This window comes from Ostrinia furnacalis, unplaced genomic scaffold (genome assembly GCF_004193835.3).
Source record: "Ostrinia furnacalis isolate ACB-3 unplaced genomic scaffold, ASM419383v2 OfSCF4915, whole genome shotgun sequence".
NCBI classification, from domain to species: Eukaryota; Metazoa; Arthropoda; class Insecta; order Lepidoptera; family Crambidae; genus Ostrinia; species Ostrinia furnacalis.
Window position 1 is genome coordinate 2,232,643 of NW_021135154.1, and position 20,337 is coordinate 2,252,979.

Below are 20,337 nucleotides of genomic sequence, written 5' to 3' on the forward strand. Positions count from 1 at the left end.
AACAGCGCCTTTCCTTTCTCCTGATTGGCCGATAAAATTATTTCTCCTTGTTTTGCCAATATGGCGCCTTTTGTGTTATGAGATGACAACATCGCAGTTTGTGTCCTATTTGTCATTAGATCTTAAAAATCAACAATAATTATCTACCTCATAAGTTCAAAGAAAATCGGTAATTGTTATGGAAATAGTATTTACGTGGCAACGTGTGCTATAACTGTTGTTTACGCTTACGAATGCGTCTGTGGGAAAAGTACTTGGGGTCCCGTAAAAATGGCGGGTGTGTTATCTTTATGGGTTGTGTTTTCCTTCCAATCGGAGAAAGTTGATGATTCGTTCTAGGAGTGGTATTTTACTGACGAAGACTTGTTAAACATATTGATTACGGATTTTGGACACGGAATGTGTAACTTGGTATTTTGACATTAGAAGTGTTCGGTTTGGCAAGAGGGGTGCAATAAAGTCATCGTTTTTGATGAAATTATCAGTATGTCGCGCTGGGGCAGAGGCCGTGCCGGCAGCGTGGCCGTGCCGTTGGACAGTGCCCTCTTCAGAGAGAACAGTAACTGCCCCACAGCTGCTCGCTCGGCAGGAACAGTGGGCAAATGGGGAATCACCAGCTTCACTTCAATCAGAAGCGCACCTTATGGTAAGAAATCATCATTATCCTCATCATCCAGACGTTCTAATTAACGGAGTTTTCAAAACAGAGTTGATTTTCACTTGTATTTCGTGTCCAAATTAATTAACCTACATAAACAAAGTGGTGAAAGTAAACTTTTGACAGTCAAACAATCTATCATTCATGTATTTTGAAGTAAACATTCTTATCTAAATTTTATTGTTTTTAGTTATTCCTTTCCAACTTAGGTAAGTTTTTTTGTTTTTCATTTCAGCATTTGCTAATAATGTTGTCAAGAAACCAGTTCAAGATCAAAACAGTCCGCTGACAGTGCCAGCAGTTGAAACTGAACAGCCGCCACCAAAGCCTAAGAAATTCTTCAAGTCTCGAAATGCCGAGGCTTACCCACCAGTTCCACAGATCACCTACGCTCCTCCTGTACCTGCTGCCCCACTTTCACCTGAGCATCCTTCTAATAGCAAAGAAAAGAAAACCAATAAAAGAAGTAGAGTCTATAACAGAGACTCATCATCACCAGAACTTCCTAGGCGCAGTTTTGAAAAGTCCAAGTCGAAGAAAAATTCTGTGGCCACTAAGGCTTCCAGAAAGGAGGACCCATCATCAGATGCGCAACCTCCAAACAAACGATATTTGGTCCGCAATCGGGATAAAGTTATCAATTATGCTGAAGATGGCAGCAATAGTCCTATACCAGATTTTAGTAGATATGAACCTCTTCAACCAAAGCTAAACAGAGTTACTCAGAGCCAGTCCCCGAAAATTCCGTCGCCCATGGCTAGTCCAGTCTTGGCTAGCCCTACTCCCATAAAAACTGGAGTTGTCAGTCCATCTACAAGCAAAGACTCAAATGAAGAGAGAAAACCACCACCTATAGTTTTGAGGATATCTAAAGGTACATCAAGAATCGTTAGTACAGACTCCAATGAAGGCTTGACGTCTCCTGGTTCTGACAGACATTCCTCATTGGATACACATTCAGATTTTGGATCTGATCACAAGAAAAGCCCTTCAATGGAGACAATATGCTCTCCTAAGCATGAAGGTCTGAAAATTACTATTAAATGTGCTGGTCTCAACCAAGAAAGTAAGAAAGAAAAGAAAAAGGAAAAGAAAGAACACAAGTCACATAAAAAGCACCATAAGAATACTGATGATGAATCTAAGAAAATTACTTCTCCGTTACCAGGTTCAGATGCATATGATATTTATAAAACACTTGCTTCACCTGTACATAATCCACCATTATTACATAGACATTCAGGAGTTGATGACATTGAAAGTCAACTAGAAAAGTTGGATTCAACTGGTAACAATTCCAAGTCACCTAGATTAGAAATGCAACCGAAAGAACCTCCACCAGAACCTAAACCTCCTGAAGCGTCAGGTGGACGGTCAAGAAGGAACAGACCTAATATTAATTATAGTGAAAATGATGACTATCTAGATGTTTTAACTAGTGGTTATTCAAATAAAAATGCAGCAAAAGCAGTTGTTGAACCTAAAAAAGAACCTAGGAAAGGGAAGAGGAAGTTTGAAGCACCACCCATACCTGAGACTACCCCTGTTGTTGAGCCTGAGATTAGTCAAGGAATTGAAACTGAATCTGAAAATAAGTTGGAGAAGAACGACTTGCTTAACATATTATCTAGTGAAACAGAAGTCACTAAACCAGTTGATTCTCTCAAACTGAAAATACATAAAAAACACAAGCATAAACATAAGCATTCAAGTCCAGACTACAGTGTGGAGCTTCCGCAAGAAAACAATCTACCTCAAGAGGAGGTTGAAAATAATCAGGAAGCGATGCAAACAGAACAAGAACAAACTGAAGAGAATCAAATGCCGGAAGAGCATATGAACGTAAATGAAGACCCGGGTATTTCTCAAACTAATACACAATCGACAGATTCTGCATACAATAGCTGTCATAATGAAGAAGAGGATACTAATAAAATTCAGCAGGAAGAAGTGTTTAAGTCTCCACAAGGCATGGGTGACTCTGAGGAGCACAGTGAAGACAAGCCTAGCGTAAAGTTAGTGATCACAAAGAAGAAGGGTTCCATATTTAAGAGCAAGTCTTTGGTAAATGATAATCCATCGCCACTGCCTGCGAGGAAAAGACGTCATCTTTATAGACATGAATGGGCTAATGATGTGAGTATGAATCATTCATGGTGTTGAGTAAATAATTTAAAATGTATCTCAATGACATTTGGTTTCTACTTTTATTGATACTATTTTGAATTAAATGTTGTCCTAGTTATTATTCTGCCCAAGTTAAGAATGTTAATTTTCTTAAAAAGGTAATAAACTAACAATAACAGGAAGATTGAACAAAGTCATAGTTGCCTATTTATTGCAAAACAGATTCAATGTTATCTTCAAGAGAATAAAATGAATATAGTGCCATCTTTATTACTAACTTCGAGGTTACCAAGCTTTCCGTTGTTAGTTGCTATAAAATTTATAGATAGGGGTTAATGCATAAAAGGCATCTAATTACAATGATTGCTTGAAGTAACTAAAGTATTTTTTATATTCTTTCACAGAAGGGTAATGAGACTCCAAGACCAGAACAAGCAGAAAATCCAGAAGCTCGGACCACTGTTAGTCAAGTGCCAGAGGAGTTGACCCGAGTAACTAGATATAAGGCCCCTGATCCAATAGTTGATGATCTAGATGCAGGCGAGACAGTGAAACCTTACACAAGTGTCCGATGCGCAAAGGAGGCTAAAGAAGTAAGTTTATATCCTATTTTTTATTTATTGAAATGGTAAGACCATACTGATGCATTTATTTCTCAAATGGTGTGCTTTGAATTATGGAATTATGGTGACAACAAATGTTGACAGATTTTCGCATGGGTTTCATGTAATTTATATTAATACATTGTTGTTTATCTACTTTCAGTTCTACACAGTTGTCAGAAATGTTAAGAAGGCCCATCAAATTCAAGAAATTGGTGAATTCCAAGAGCTAAATGATGATGTGGAATACCTGTTAGACGCGTTACAGGTAATATAACTTTTTATTTGTATCTATTTGTCACCTTTCAACCTTGTTTTTCATCACAATGCATTGAATGCATTACTTATCGTTCTGACCAAGATCTAAAAATAGCTATGTTTACATAGTGACACAAGATTTTGGATTGTCTCACTCAATGCAAAACATTTTCACATTTAATAAGAAATATTCTCTTATTGCACAAACAGTAGAATGACTTGTGATTTGAGTCTGTGACTTCTAAAGTTGCCAACATAAGGGCTTCCAAAAATGAGACCTGTGTTGTTCTTGGTTTGCTATAGCTATAACAGAGTCAATTCTCACCATTACAACTAGGTTGCCTTATAAATACTATCTCATCTTTTCAAATAATTGTGTGTAAAAGGCAACATTATTTGTATGGAGTTTAGGGTCGGCTCATGAACCTAATCTTTTTAATCTAATATTTATGTGTATCACAGGACAATTGCGCCTTTTTAACTTATTTTTTGTGTATCACAGGACAACAATCCGATGTCGACGCGTTGCCTGTCCGCCATCACGCTAGCTAGCAAGTGCACGGCGCCCGCGTTCCGAATGCATCTGCGCGCTCACGGCATTGTGCAGAAGTTCTTCAGTGCACTGCATGATGCCACCAATGACCAGGTAAACTTATCTACTGTTACGTAAAGTGCACTTCATTCATTTGTTTCAGTCAAATTAATGACGTTCACTGCTGGAATTGGGTACTTGACGCGACCTTCATTAAATCGTTCGTCCACCTAGTAGGAGTAAAAAGTATACCTCAGAATATTTCTATGTTCAGAGTACAGAGGACTGTATTCATGTCGCCTGTTTTAAAGACATGCAGCATGAAACAGTTTAGGCGCGCTAAGTGACTGATCCCTACTAACTTCATAATGAAATTATCTTTAGAGATACTTAATCAGATTTAGGATTTGGCCTACACTCCCCACGCTGGCCAAATAGACTGAGGAGTCCTAATGTTCGCATATTTTACCCAAAGTCGTCTTCTACGACATCTACGGGAACAGTGGGGATGGTTCCATTCCAACCACATTGCCTTTTGATTGAAAGAGGATTTGAGATTGAAAGGGGTTCTTTTCTACACTGCCAGAACCACATGTTTTTTTTTTTACATAATAAACCATTTTGTCCACAGAGTCTCGGCTTGTGCACGGCGACGGTGATGTTTGTGTTGTCGCAGGATCGACTCAACATGGACTTAGACCGTGAATCGCTGGAACTCATGTTGAACTTACTCGAGTCTGACGTGTCGCACAAGTGAGTCAACTTTTGTTATTGCTGTAATAGAGGTTATTGATGTATGTCTTGGTGGCGATGTCAAGAGTAAGGTGACGTTTTATTCATCCTCGGGTGAATTGTCTCTTTCAAATTGTTAGGTGTCGAATCATCTGCAAAATATGACATAAAAAATTATTAAAATATGTGATTCTTGCCTTTTCCTTAACATTATTGGTATTTAATTTCCAAAGCCATGGTTTTACGGCGAAGTTTTATCCGAAGATAAATATTTTGCGGATGATTCGACACCTGATAATTTGAAAAGGAGACAATTAATTCATCCTCGGATGAAATGTAACCTAAGTCGATGTGAATCGCCTTGAGCACCGGTTCCCAGATTCCCCGGTCAATTAAGAAAATGTCGCCCGCATCTGAGTTTAGTGAGAGAGCTCTTGGTAAATAATCGTTTCGTTTATTATTGTTTAGTTGTTATGTTACAAAGACGACTATAAGAAATAATGAGCATCCTTTCCTTGTTTTTATGTATTTGCAGATCAAGATAAACAAAATTATTGTTTAGCCAAAAAATATCAGTTAAAAGCTCAGACATGCATTCAGGTTTTTATCTTATAAATAGGTCTATAGTTAAAAACTTGTTAGAATACAAATCACACACAACAATATCAGATTTCTATCTTGTGTGGTCAATATTTCCGTATGGAAATATTGTTCCTACAATACGGCAATGTTGTTTACGACTATAATAATATAGCTGTACCAAACCTGACCTACATGGATAGCATTATACAATCTATGCATTTTTTAGAGTTCGGGTACTTAATTTACCGATATTTAGACCTCCAGTTTATACTGCTCTAAATATTAAATTCCAAATAGAATATTTTTTAAGATATTATAAAATATTTTTCTAGGAACGCTTTGGACGACTGTGGGCTCACATCAGCGCAGCTGGCCAAAACGCAAGAGCGCGTGCGTGAGCTGTGCGCAGAGATCAAAAGCCAAGGGAAAGCGCAGCACTTGGATTTGGATAACATAACGGTATGTACATGTTCATCATCATCATCATCATTTCAGCCATAGGACGTCCACTGCTGAACATAGGCCTCCCCCAATGCTTTCCATGTTGATCGATTGGCAGCGGTCTGCGTCCAGCGCTTCCCTGCTACCTTTACGATGTCGTCGGTCCACCTTGTCGGTGGACGTCCCACGCTGCGTTTTCCGGTATGCGGCCTCCATTCCAGAACCTTTCTGCCCCATCGGCCGTCAGTTCTGCGTACTATGTGCCCTGCCCATTGCCACTTCAGCTTGCTAATCCGTCGGGCTATGTCAGCGACTTTGGTTCGTTTACGGATCTCCTCATTTCTGATTCGATCTCGCAAAGAAACACCAAGCATAGCCCTCTCCATAGCACGCTGTGCAACTTTGAGCTTCTGTATAAGGCCTATAGTGAGAGGCCACGTTTCCGAGCCATAAGTTATCACTGGTAACACACATTGCACATGTACATGTTGCGGGTTAGGTATTATCTGGTCCACCGAAAATCTGGTCCGCGGACCAGTTAATAAACTTTTTTAAATACTTCTAGTCTTCATCTCGTCTGAAGGTATATTTAAGCACGGGCCAGATAATACCTGAAAAAACACTAGGGTTTAACTCGCACAATCTATAGTGAGATAGGAAGTATTCTTAGTCAAAGGATTCATGTAAGTAAAATTTACAGTCAAAACTCATACTCGGTCAAAACCACTTTTGGCTCCAAAAATCAGTCAAAAGTGATCAGATTTGACCGACGCCCTTGGTCAATATCAATTTTGGCAGATTTTTCCAGTCAAATGTGGTTTTGACCAAGGGCGTTAGTCTACATAGTACAAACATGATGAGGGCTGCGTTCACTATGACTCGACTGTAGACCGCCGAAAACATCAATATAAATAAAAACGTTGATGATTATTACGCCGGTTGTTGTTATGAATCATTATTTATAAATATCATTCTGTTGTTTACTTCAAATCTTTTATTTAAAGAATTTTATGTACAGTATAAACCGTCTAGACCAGATTCTATTCCAAGTAAACATTGTGGTCCATACATCTTTTTTTATTTAGATTGAAATAAAACTCCGCTTGTTTAGTCAATACTTTATTAACGCCAACTTTTTTATATGAAGCATATTCAATGTTTAGAATTTTCTTCATTGATTGATAGTATGCATTATTTGAATTCAATATAATATTATGGAATTCAAGACAATTCAAATCAATTGTTTCACATAGCTTTATTAACATCAGTCTGGCCCAAACAAGGACATTGCCTTAACAAGTTCCATACATCTTCAATTGGTTGGATAGTGCATTTGATTGATTCGCCAATTTTTGACCTAGTTAGTTCTATAAATAGTTCTGGTTTGAACTAACTGAAAGTTATGATGTCCTTATTAGGCCAAGGCAATAAATTCAGTTGACAGTGATCATTGCCATAATATTTCCGTATTCTTTCCTTATAGTCTGTTATTCCTTATAGTCCTTTTGTTGGTTGTCCTAAAATAAAGTCTGAAAACTATGGTCGCTATTCGTAATTAAAAACTTAGACCACGTTCACGCACGGCCAACTTTCACCGGACAATAGAAAGATGGTGACCACAGGTCTCAAAATTCGAGTCTAAAGATCCATTAAACTGGGCGTTGTTGGAAGAATTGTAATGGCCGTAGAGCATTATATTGTAAGCATGTAAAACCAACTGTAACATTTAAATTCAGGTCGGCCACCTGGCGATGGAGACTCTTCTCTCGCTGACGTCGAAACGCGCTGGAGAGTGGTTCAAAGAAGAGTTGCGGGTACTGGGTGGTGTGGACCACATCGTGCGGACTATCCAGGACTGCGCCGAGCGGCTAGAAGCGCCGGCGGCTACTTGGAGCGCTGCTGATGTTGACGTGTTAAGGAAGGCAGACCGCTGCATGCGTGTGTTGGAGAATGTAAGTGTAAAATAGACTCATGTCTCGTCTTAACGCGCTGGCGAGTGGTTCAAAGAGGAGCTACGAGTACTGGGTGGTGTGGACCACATCGTGCGGACTATCCAGGACTGCGCCGAGCGGCTAGAAGCGCCCGCGGCTACTTGGAGCGCTGCTGACGTTGACGTGTTAAGGAAGGCAGACCGCTGCATGCGTGTGTTGGAGAATGTAAGTGTAAAATAGACTCATGTCTCGTCTTAACGCGCTGGCGAGTGGTTCAAAGAGGAGCTACGAGTACTGGGTGGTGTGGACCACATCGTGCGGACTATCCAGGACTGCGCCGAGCGGCTAGAAGCGCCCGCGGCTACTTGGAGCGCTGCTGACGTCGATGTATTGCGAAAGGCCGACCGCTGCATGCGTGTGTTGGAGAATGTAAGTGTAAAATAGACTAAATGTCTCGTTTTAACACGCTGGCGAATGGTTCAAAGAGGAGTTGCGAGTATTGGGTGGTGTGGACCACATCGTGCGGACTATCCAGGACTGCGCCGAGCGGCTAGAAGCGCCGGCGTCTACTTGGAGCGCTGCTGATGTTGATGTACTGCGAAAGGCCGACCGCTGCATGCGTGTGTTGGAGAATGTAAGTGGACTCATTGTAAAATAGACTATTGCCACGTCTTATTACGCTGGCGAATGGTTCAAAGAAGTATTGAGTGGCGTGGATCACATCTTGCGTACCATTCAGGGCTGCGTCACGCTAGGTTGGCTGTCATCAAGCTGCTCAACTATGAATTGACTATCTGATAACAATTAGGGTTTTCGCGATTGAAAAATCCGCCAGATGGCAATACGTAGACGCGAGGTCCAAATGCTGCATGATTGGTTATTTTTGACATGACATTGACAGATATATCAAAATCCACCAATCACGCAGCATTTGGACTTCGCGTCTACGTATTGCCATCTGGCGGATTTTTCAATCGCGAAAACCCTCATTATCTACGTCGTGCCTGCTATAATGGCAGTTTGGAGTCTGTTTTCCTATCCTACATAACGTAATTTTCTTCACTTTGTTTTCCTTCCTGCAACTTCATTAATTTCCCAGTTATTTTTACCTTTATATTTTACGGTCATACTTTAATCGGTAAAGTAATACAACATTCATTTCATTACAGGTCACTCAACAAAACGAGGACAATCAACTATACCTTGTCAGCGAGTCGCTAGGAGCGCCGCGGACGCTTGCAGCGTTACTGAGGCGCTGTGCCGGCGAAGCGAGACTAGAGAGCGACTTACGCGGTCCGTTATTAGACGCCGCGCTACCCGCTATCAAAGTGCTGGTCAACCTGTCACACTCCTTCGGCAATAATGGTGAGTGTCTGAACTATGTAAATGTCTCGGCGCGTCTTAGACTCTCGCAACGATACTGCGGCGCTGCGCCGGCGAGGCGAGACTAGAAAGTGACTTAAGCGGCCCGTTGTTAGACGCCGCGCTGCCCGCCATCAAGGTGCTGGTCAACTTGTCACACCTTCGGCAATAATGGTGAGTGTTTGAACTATGTCAATGTCCCGGTGAGCAGTGGACCCTGGTAAAGTTATTGTGGCGTTGCGCTGGCGAAGCTCGACTAGAGAGCGACCTACGCGGTTCATTATTGGACGCCGTGCTGACCGCGATCAAGGTGCTGGCCAACCTGTCACACTCCTTCGGCAATAATGGTGAGTGTCTGAACTATATGAATGTCTCGGCGCAGTGTGAACACTCACAGCTTTACTGCGGCGCTGCGCTGGCGAGGCGAGACTAGAGAGCGACCTACGCGGACTTTGTTAGACGCGCCCCTGCCCGCCATCAAGGTGCTGGTCAACCTATCACACTCCTTCGGCAATAATGGTGAGTGTGAGACTGTATTTATTTTAATTTTATTCATCCTGGCATCATCTACGGGAAAATTAGGACATATTCTGCCGGAAGCACAGCGTAGGTCAAATCTAAAGGCCTCTGGTAAGTTAGAGGGTCTTCAGTGAAGCCTAACTAAACCATTGATTATGTTATGAGCCTGTATTCGCTGCTAAATAGATTTAGGAAGCCAATGCACCACATTTTAATCACAAATCGTTACTACATCTAGCTGGAGAGCATTCTACACTATGCATGCTTCTGTCACTGTTCCCATTCAAGAATTCGTTTACGAAGAGGAAACAAAGGGGAAAAATTCCTTCCACTTATTATGTTTTGTAAAACCTGTTACTTTTTTATTTACAGTATCACGAGGCGCTCAAGTAGTGGGTGAACAACCGTCTGTTATGGAGATCTGCTTGATCCTGTTACAAAATCAAGGGAACTTCATACCAGATGACAGAAACTTCGAATTTAGCGTTTGTGTAAGTATAAATTCTTGAAATTTGAGTTATTATTTACATTAAAACGGCCAGAGAAAGATAGCATCCCTATCACATACTTTGACTCCAAGGTTACACTTATCACAGAATACTATACTAACCTCGCTATTTCTTATTTACAGGTACTTCTCCTTCTAATAAACTTGGTGCAAAACAACGAAGTAAATACGCAGCAACTTCTCAACGTACGGATTCGCGTCGACAACGAAGAAGACGTCATCTCGAGGAGTATATCTGCGTTGGACCTTATCGTTGATCTGTTCCACATACGGGAAGACTTGGCCAGGTACAAAAATATTCATTTTGACAGATATTATTATAATGTGTATAAGTTTGTGGAAAATGAAATTATGAATGAAACTTTTTTGCAGGCGAGCTGAAGAAAACACAGACGCTATTTTGGACGGAGAGAAAGACAAAAAGCAATCTCAAGATGATATTGACGAAACTGTGGCTAAACGTAAGTATATCAAAATTATATTCAACGAATTCGAACGAAAAGGAGACCCTATTTGTGCTATTCATTCTCAATAGTAAAACGACATTGTCAGAATGGTATCTAAGTCTTATCCTTCAACTACCTGTGAAGCTTGAAGCTGATGAGGTTGATCGTTTTCGTGAACTGTTTACAAGAGAACTGTACTTCTGTTACCTATTCAGGCAATATGACCTTTTGAACATAACAATATTCTAGCCGCAAGTGGGCAATAATAAAGCAAAGTATCTAAACTCGTGTCCTTTATTTTTCAGTGCTGGCCAGAGCAGGCACTCACATGGAGCATACCATGGTAGGCGCGTACGTGGCGCTCCTACTTGGCCACATGGCCATCGTGGCGCCTGAACTGGCCGAGGCTGTGAAAGCGCGCGTACCGTCCTACGCGCCTCTGCTGCCTACACTGCATAAATACTACACGTTCTTGTCTCTCACCGCCAGTGTAAGTGTCCCTTCCTTGTTCTTAATCGGTCCTCCCATGGAGAATATTATAATGGGCGCTTATGTGGCGCTCCTACTTGGCCACATGGCCATCGTGGCGCCTGAACTGGCCGAGGCTGTGAAAGCGCGCGTACCGTCCTACGCGCCTCTGCTGCCCACGCTGCATAAATACTACACGTTCCTGTCTCTCACCGCCAGTGTAAGTGTCAAAGCATGTCTTTCCTGAACACTATAATCCGGGACTTTTCAAGACAAGTGTTAATAGGCACTTACAGGGCAGATATGTACCATCCTAGACTGCATCTCACTTAACACCAGGTGCGATTGCGGTCAAATACTTGCCTTGTTAAGCATAAAAAAATACCTACCGAAATTACGGCCACGTAACGCTTCTCGTGGCAATGGGCGGGGCTCACAGTTCGCAGAGCTGATGGCCACTGGGGCAGAAACGTTCTCGAGTGGCGACCACGGGCCGGAAGACGTTGTGTGGGCTGGCCACCCACTAGGTGGACCGACGATCTGGTGCTGGATGCAGGCGGCGCAGGACCGATTGTTGGGTCCTGCGCTATATTTCCACTGGAAATCCTTGGGGAAGGCCTTTGTCCAGCAGTGGACGTCATTTGCCTAAAACGAACGAACGCGTCTCACAATGAAGCGCCTTCTGTGGAAAATACATTGAATGCGTTAATATGGATTTAGTTGCTAGAAAGGTTCTGCATTACACCAAAAATTACTACTCATATGACAAGTGTTTCTAAAATCACGCGTAGCTTTCGGCATAATATTTACCACAGATGTTATTGCCAAGAAGCAAGGAGAAAACGGTTTGTTTATTTGTAAGCATCTAAATGCTTTCATACACATCATTGCTCGCTGTATCTATTTTCTCCATTATGATTACATCACATGGTGAAACGACATACAATGATGCAATACCATCACTATGCTTACTGTGAAATTACTTACACACCCTAAAGCCTATAAGTGATGATACATGAGACAATCACACACACAAGCTTTGTGCATATTTTTTAGCAACTTTTGATGAGAGGTTTCATTTTTTTATACTCCAATTTACCTGAAGTCTATAAATAAAGAAATATACATAATTAATTATTTATTACTGGGCCGAAATTCGTTCAACCAGTTGATAGGTAAGTACATCACCTCTCGACACGTGTTTCGTGACGTTAGGTCGACGCCCTGTCTATGAGAGGTCGTCGACCCCCACATGTAGAGTATCACGTGCCCTTTTACGCGGTCTCGCCACTGACTCAATCACTTGATCATTATTTTAGGTAAGCGTCATTAGTGTGAAGTTAGCTACATTCTATGGCCGCGTTCAGTAAGCCTCATTCTTTTTAAAAGAGGTCAACAATAGGTTTGAATAAGATTGGTAAACCTGGAAATAGCTTTTTTATGAAGGGAAAAATCTTGTTTTTAGTCATAGTCATAGTCATATTATGATTATGATTTATGTTATTATTGAGTGGGAATAAATCTCAAGTACATAGTCACAGTCATAAATTATCAAATTGAGTATTATTGATTATAATTATTAATCTAATTTAATTTTTATTAAATATTTTCTCCCAAAAAGTAAGGTCAGCAGATGCAGTTAAATTCTTTACACACATGATATAAGTCACACTTATAAGTTTGCTTTTTCGCAAATAACTTGTAATATATTCACAATAATCTATTAAATACAATGTTTCCATGGAAACCGTCATAGCATGGTTAATGAATTTTAATGAAACAATTACACGACGTTCATTATATTACCTTGTTTATTAATTCTTCCAGGCCGAGGCAGCGATAGTAGCGCACGTGAAAGCAACGCACCGCATCATCCAGTTCATGGAGGCGAGCGACAAGGCCCTCCAGGCGGGCCCCGCCCCCCAGCCCGCCGCCCCCGCGCCCTTCAGCACCTACCCCGCGCGGTACTACGCAGGCTCCTCCCCCTCCGACGTGCCGCAAGACATGTCGCTCAGCAACCTCAACTACAGGTGGGTTGCTACTAAAGCCCGGTCTGTGAGCACGTAGAATTTTGTCCAATGACCCCTAGCTACCCATCCTTATCGCTCGCGCGTAATTATATTGCTGTCGCGACTGTGCGACGGGCGCCCGCAGTGAGTGTGCGAGCCCGATAGCAACATAATTACGCGCGAGCGATAAGGATGAGTAACTTGGGGTCATTGGACAAAATTCTACGTGCTCACAGACCAGACTATAATGGGTTATAGACTATTTGACACCACCAATAGGCCGAGGCAGCTATAATGGCATCATACAGTTCATGGAGGCGAGCGACAAGGCCCTCCAGGCGGGTCGCTCAGTAACCTCAACTACAGGTGGGTTACAAGTGGTGATTGTTTTCTGTGAATCATGGAGGCGAGCGACACGACCCTCGGCCCCGATTTCGCTAAAAATTCTCAACTGCAAGGCTACTGGACGACGAACGAACATCAGCTGTTTTAACTAATACGTATCGCGATGTCGTCTCGTGAACTTTGGTGGGTTCTTTCAGGTGGGTTACGGCTGGCGGGTAATATACTATTTGACACCACCAATAGGCCGAGGCAACTATAATGACATCATCCAGTTTATGGAGGCGAGCGACAAGGCCCTCCAGGCGAGTCGCTCAGCAACCTCAACTACAGGTGGGTTATACTACTAAAGCCCGGTCTGTGAGCACGTAGAATTTTGTCCAATGACCCATAGCTACCCATCCTTATCGCTCGCGCGTAATTATATTGCTGTCGCGACTGTGCGACGGGCGCCCGCAGTGAGTGTGCGAGACCGATAGCAACATAATTACGCGCGAGCGATAAGGATGAGTAGCTTGGGGTCATTGGACAAAATTCTACGTGCTCACAGACCAGACTATAATGGGTTATAGACTATTTGACACCACCAATAGGCCGAGGCAGCTATAACGACATCATCCATTTCATGAAGGCGAGCGACAAGGCCCTCCAGGCGGGTCGCTCAGCAACCTCAACTACAGGTGGGTTACTACTAAAGTCCGGTATGTGAGCACGTAGAATTTTGTCCAATGACCCCTAGCTACCCATCCTTGTCGCTCGCGCGTAATTATATTGCTGTCGCGACTGTGCGACGGGCGCCTGCAGTGAGTGTGCAAGCTCGATAGCAACATAATTACGCGCGAGCGATAAGGATGAGTAGCTTGGGGTCATTGGACAAAATTCTACGTGCCCACAGACCAGACTATAGTGGGTTATAGACTATTTGACACCACCAATAGGCCGAGGCAGCTATAATGACATCATCCAGTTCATTGAGGCGAGCGACAAGGCCCTCCAGGGCCCCGATTGCGCTAAAACATTTCAACTGCAACGCAACTGGACGACAGACGAACTTCAGCTGTTTTAACTAATCCGTATCGCGGTGTCGTGAACTTTGCATCGATACCGAATTGCACATCAGCTGGAATGAAATTGGAGCGTGACTGGAGTGTAGACGAGCGATGAAACGCGATTAACGCGAATGGATTTGGAGACATTACAAATTAGCGCAATTGCCCCCGCCCTTCAGCACCTACCCCGCGCGGTACTACGCAGGCTCCTCCCCCTCCGACGTGCCGCAAGACATGTCGCTCAGCAACCTCAACTACAGTTGGGTTACGACTATTTGACACCACCAATAGGCCGAGGCAGCTATAACGACATCATCCAGTTCATGGAGGCTCAGTAACCTCAACTACAGGTGGGTTAGAAGTGGTGATTGTTTTCTGTGAATCATGGAGGCGAGCGACAAGGCCCTCCAGAGCCCCGATTGCACTAAACATTCTCAACTGCAACGCGACTGAACGACGAACGAACATCAGCTGTTTTGATAAATCCTTATCGCGATGTCGTCTCGTCAACTTTGCCGCGATATCGAATTGCACATGAGCTGGAATAAAATTGGCGCGTAACTGGACTGGAGATGAAACGCAAATGAATTGGAGACATTACAAATTAGCGCAATCGGGGCCCAGGTGTGCCCCGCCCCCCAACCGGCCGCCCCCGCGCCCTTCAGCACCTACCCCGCGCGGTACTACGCAGGCTCCTCCCCCTCCGACGTGCCGCAAGACATGTCGCTCAGCAACCTCAACTACAGGTGGGTTGCTACTAAAGCCCGGTCTGTGAACACGTAGAATTTTGTCCAATGACCCCTAGCTACCCATCCTTATTGCTCACGCGTAATTATGTTGCTGTCGCGACTGAGCGACGGGCGTCCGCAGTGAGTGTGCGAGCCCGATAGCAATATAGTTACGCGCGAGCGATAAGGATGAGTAGCTTGGGGTCATTGGACAAAATTATACGTGCTCACAGATCAGACTATAATGGGTAATAGACTATTTGACACCACCAATAGGCCGAGGCAGCTATAACGACATCATCCAGTTCATGGAGGCGAGCGACAAGGCCCTCCAGGCGGGTCGCTCAGCAACCTCAACTACAGGTAGGTTACAAGTGGTGATTGTTTTCTGTAAATCATGGAGGCGAGCGACAAGGCCCTCCAGGGCCCCGATTGTGCTAAAATATTTCAACTGCAACGCGACTGGCCTACGAATGAACTTCAGCTGTTTTAACTAATCCGTATCGCGGTGTCGTGTCGTGAACTTTGCCGCGATACCGAATTGCACTTCAGCTGGATCAATGTCAATGGAGCGTGACTGTGTAGACTGGAGATGAAACGCGAATGAATTGGAGACATTACAAATTAGCGTAATCGGGGCCCACTCACGCCCTTCAGCACCTACCCCGCGCGGTACTACGCCGGCTCCTCCCCCTCCGACGTGCCGCAAACATGTCGCTCAGCAACCTCAACTACAGGTGGGTTGCTACTAAAGCCCGGTATGTGAGCACGTAGAATTTGGTCCAATGACCCATAGCTACCCATCCTTATCGCTCGCGCGTAATTATATTGCTGTCGCGACTGTGCGACGGGCGCCCGGAGTGAGTGTGCGAGCCCGATAGCAACATAATTACGCGCAAGCGATAAGGATGAGTAGCTTGGAGTCATTGGACAAAATTCTACGTGCTCACAGACCAGACTATAATGGCTTATAGACTATTTGACACCACCAATGGGCCTAGGCAACTATAATGACATCATCCAGTTCATGGAGGCGAGCGACAAGGCACTCTAGGCGGGTCGCTCAGCAACCTCAACTACAGGTAGGTTACAAGTGGTGATTGTTTTCTGTGAATCATGGAGGCGAGCGACAAGGCCCTCCAGAGCCCCGATTGCACTAAAAATTCTCAACTGCAACGCTACTGAACGACGAACGAACATCAGCTGTTTTGATAAATCCTTATCGCGATGTCGTCTCGTGAACTTTGCCGCGATACCGAATTGCACTTCAGCTGGATCAATGTCAATGGAGCGTGACTGTGTAGACTGGAGATGAAACGCGAATGAATTGGAGACATTACAAATTAGCGTAATCGGGGCCCACTAACGCCCTTCAGCACCTACCCCGCGCGGTACTACGCAGGCTCCTCCCCCTCCGACGTGCCGCAGGACATGTCGCTCAGCAACCTCAACTACAGGTGGGTTACTACTAAAGCCCGGTATGTGAGCACGTAGAATTTTGTCCAATGACCCCTAGCTACCCATCCTTATCGCTCGCGCGTAATTATGTTGCTGTCGCGACTGTGCGACGGGCGCCCGCAGTGAGTGTGCGAGCTTGATAGCAACATAATTACGCGCGATAAGGATGAGTAGCTTGGGGTCATTGGACAAAATTCTACGTGCTCACAGACCAGACTATAATGGGTTATAGACTATTTGACACCACCAATAGGCCGAGGCAGCTATAATGACATCATCCAGTTCATGGAGGCGAGCGACAAGGCCCTCCAGGCGGGTCGCTCAGTAACCTCAACTACAGGTGGGTTACTAGTGGCGATTGTTTTCTGTGAATCATGGAGGCGAGCGACAAGGCCCTCCAGACTCCAGAGCCCCGATTGCACTAAACATTCTCAACTGCAACGCGACTGAACGTCGGACGAACATCAGCTGTTTTGACAAATCCGTATCGCGATGTCGTCTCGTGAACTTTGCCGCGATACCGAATTGCACTTCAGCTGGATCAATGTCAATGGAGCGTGACTGTGTAGACTGGAGATGAAACGCGAATGAATTGGAGCCATTACAAATTAGCGCAATCGGCGCTCCGGTTCTGTCTGACGTGACGGCGATGGAATCACGCATCTCTTTTTATCACACAGTGCTACTCATAAAGTTAATATTATACCTAGCGGTTTAAAGCAACAAAGAACTGAGCGAGCGAGATGTCACTAGCAGCAACTCTATGTGATAAAAGAGATGCGTGTTGCCCTGAAGGCCTAAGATTCTCTCCGCGATATAGCGGTTGTCACGCCATTTTATCGATTTTCCCCATACATGTTGACGTCGATAAAAGTTATCACGACGCGCATCGTAGGCCTACTGGTGCCTCGAAAGGATGCGCGATGTCAAAAGCAAAGGGCGTCCACGGAAGACCAGCATTTATCTTAATAAAATAAATGTTGAGCGGGAGGGAGCCTATTGGCACAGTGGCTCAGTAATTGTTTTTTTTTGTTGTGTTGTTGTTTACTGTGTCAATAAAGTTTTTTTTATTTCTTACAGCATGGCCGGCGCCTACGGAACCCCCGACCGACCCTCTATGGAGGTGGACTACCACTGAGACAGGTGGGTCCCGCGGCGCCCCGGCTGACGTTGAGTTCTATTAATTTCACTCCGGGCACCGGCGCGATAGATCATAACCGTAGGCTAAACTAGTTGTACGATAAACAATCACGATTCTGTCGTTCCCGACCACCGAGCGAATGAGACTCCATGTGATAAGACTTGTACATATAAACCGGCGAATCGATCCTTGTATATTATGAACCCGACTAGTAATAGGATACATGCCATTCGAATAGGAATACCGTAACGTAGGTGGTGGATGTATGGTTGCACACGGCCGCCGTAGGGCCACGTCTTTTTGTATCGATATCTCTTCCTTCTCTAAAATTATGGTGTAAATATAATTCGCAGACTGTTAAGAAATAGGTAGTTGTGTTGATCTTGGAAATGGGTTATGAAGTCTTAATTAAATTGAGATATTCCGAGTTTAAGCCACTGAACTGGCAATATAAAAGTGCAAAAATAGTCGTGTAAGTGTATAATAGATATGTATTCTTTTATGTGAATATTGTGTCTGCACTTTTTGTATCATACCGCTCTGAGAGGGTTACGATTTACTAGAGTATTGTTCTAACGAGGCACAATCCTTTATTGTAAATAAATTTTAGCTAGTATCAATAGTTTGGTCTTTGTTGAGTAAATTAGAGATGAGTAGGCATGGATAATTTAATTCGATCGTTTGAGATTCCGTATAAAGCCGCCCGCGCGGGACTAATGTACAAACGGCGCCAGGGCTCCTCGGAGCCGCGGCGTGCGGTAGATAATTACTGAATAGGGAAAATTATGATGTTGGATTTTTAACCGCTAGTTGTTAGAACTAGGCAGCGAACGAAGATAGATAGAATTATTATTCCTTGGTCTAGTGTCTTGTTTCCGAGAGACTTCCGTTCACGACCTGACTGATTGTCCGATAGGATATTTCGAGTTTTATTTTTGATCGTTGGTTAGGTTACTAATTTTTTAAAATTTTATTAATATGCTAAGGCACATGAACTACTTAATCTTGAATTCTGTTTGCACTTTTGATGGTGTTTTCTATATCAACGATGAAATGAAGTTTATGGATAGTGTTATTGTGGATATTAATCGAAAGCTATCAATTTACCTGAGATTTGTTACAAAATATATGACTTTTAATACTTGAGCTGGCTCGATGACAGTCCCACTGAATGTGGAGTGATATTTTAATATTTTGTAACGAAATTGTTTCGCGGTGGACTGGGTTGCTTTCTGTTGTGTCGTGGTGTAACGGGTATTGACAGTTCTTGCGCCTTATTCACATGGAGATTTGATGAGAGTGTTATTATTACGTTATATCAAATTGTGGCTATAGACGTAAAATATAGATAATTTTACTATATTGCATGTACATTGGATTCCAAAACGTTTTTTTACAGAATAATGACATTATTATAAAAACTGATGTCGAAGAAGTTATGTTATAATCGACGCGACCTCAGTGTGGTCTAAGGACATGTACCCATAGATACAGCCCTGCTACACATTTCTAAATCGCATACTCAAGAGAAACCTAGTTACGGTGTTTTCGAATTTACCGATTCCAGAACGTTTACTGTCATTGCTTTCTCCATGAAACCATGTCACAAGATTGTAGCTGGGCTGCAGTTTGTTTCAGACAAGCCAGTGCCAATGGAAGAACGAAATGTCAGAAATGCGAAATCGTCATTTTTGTATGGATTACATCATTTTTTCGCAACTTTGTCCTTCGTTTATGATTAGCACCAGCTTGCTTGAAACCAACTATACCTCGTAATTCCGTTTCACGCGGTGTGACCTAATATCTGGGTTATCACGTAATAAGGTTTCCAAACGGATAAAAGGGCTGAGACACGCAATCGAATGGTTCACCTATGTAGAAAATCACCTATGTGATTGTCTAGTTTGAACTGGATGACGTTCATCACAAATTACGATTGTTAATTCTCATTAGCTTATTTGTTAACGGGTCAACTGCATTGGATGTGTGCCCTAGCCCTTACTGGATAATAGAACTACTGTTAGGAGTTAAATATTCAGTAAATTCGTTATTCTTTAAATGTTAACCCAGATATTAGCATCTTATAACTGCATAAAAAACGATATTTTCAGACAGCTTTACTATTTTTTAAGGGTTTTGTTATTATAATTTCCGATAAGTGTTTGTACGCGGTTGTATCTAAGAATTTATAACGATAATTTGTGGGGTTTTATTTTTTATTTAAAAGACTAGGGACTTTACGTGTTCTTTTGTACAGCTATATTGAACCTTATTGCCTAAATTATATTTACGTAACTTATTGATCTATGTATGTACTATGTGTAGCTCTAAATTGCATTTCGTTATGAAAATTCATCTTTTATATCACATCTGTGTTTTGAATATAATATGTTGTTTTAGACTATCGCCAGAGTTTGATATCTTGAGAAATTATTATTGTATAT

At 43.0% G+C, this 20,337-nt stretch overlaps 1 protein-coding gene across 1 annotated transcript; it reads left to right on the forward strand.

The window, feature by feature from the left end:
- Positions 1 to 27: 27 nt before the first annotated feature.
- wapl (cohesin release factor wings apart-like) lies at positions 28 to 20,065 on the forward strand. Its single transcript, XM_028314758.1, has 15 exons — positions 28 to 646; positions 894 to 2,794; positions 3,190 to 3,378; positions 3,551 to 3,655; positions 4,148 to 4,291; positions 4,809 to 4,930; positions 5,824 to 5,950; positions 7,669 to 7,884; positions 9,033 to 9,228; positions 10,117 to 10,235; positions 10,376 to 10,539; positions 10,625 to 10,713; positions 11,004 to 11,188; positions 12,994 to 13,196; positions 17,833 to 20,065. Exons 1-15 carry the CDS (start codon positions 487 to 489, stop codon positions 17,888 to 17,890), a joined length of 3,978 nt encoding a protein of 1,325 aa, XP_028170559.1. The 5' UTR covers positions 28 to 486; the 3' UTR covers positions 17,891 to 20,065.
- Positions 20,066 to 20,337: the final 272 nt, after the last annotated feature.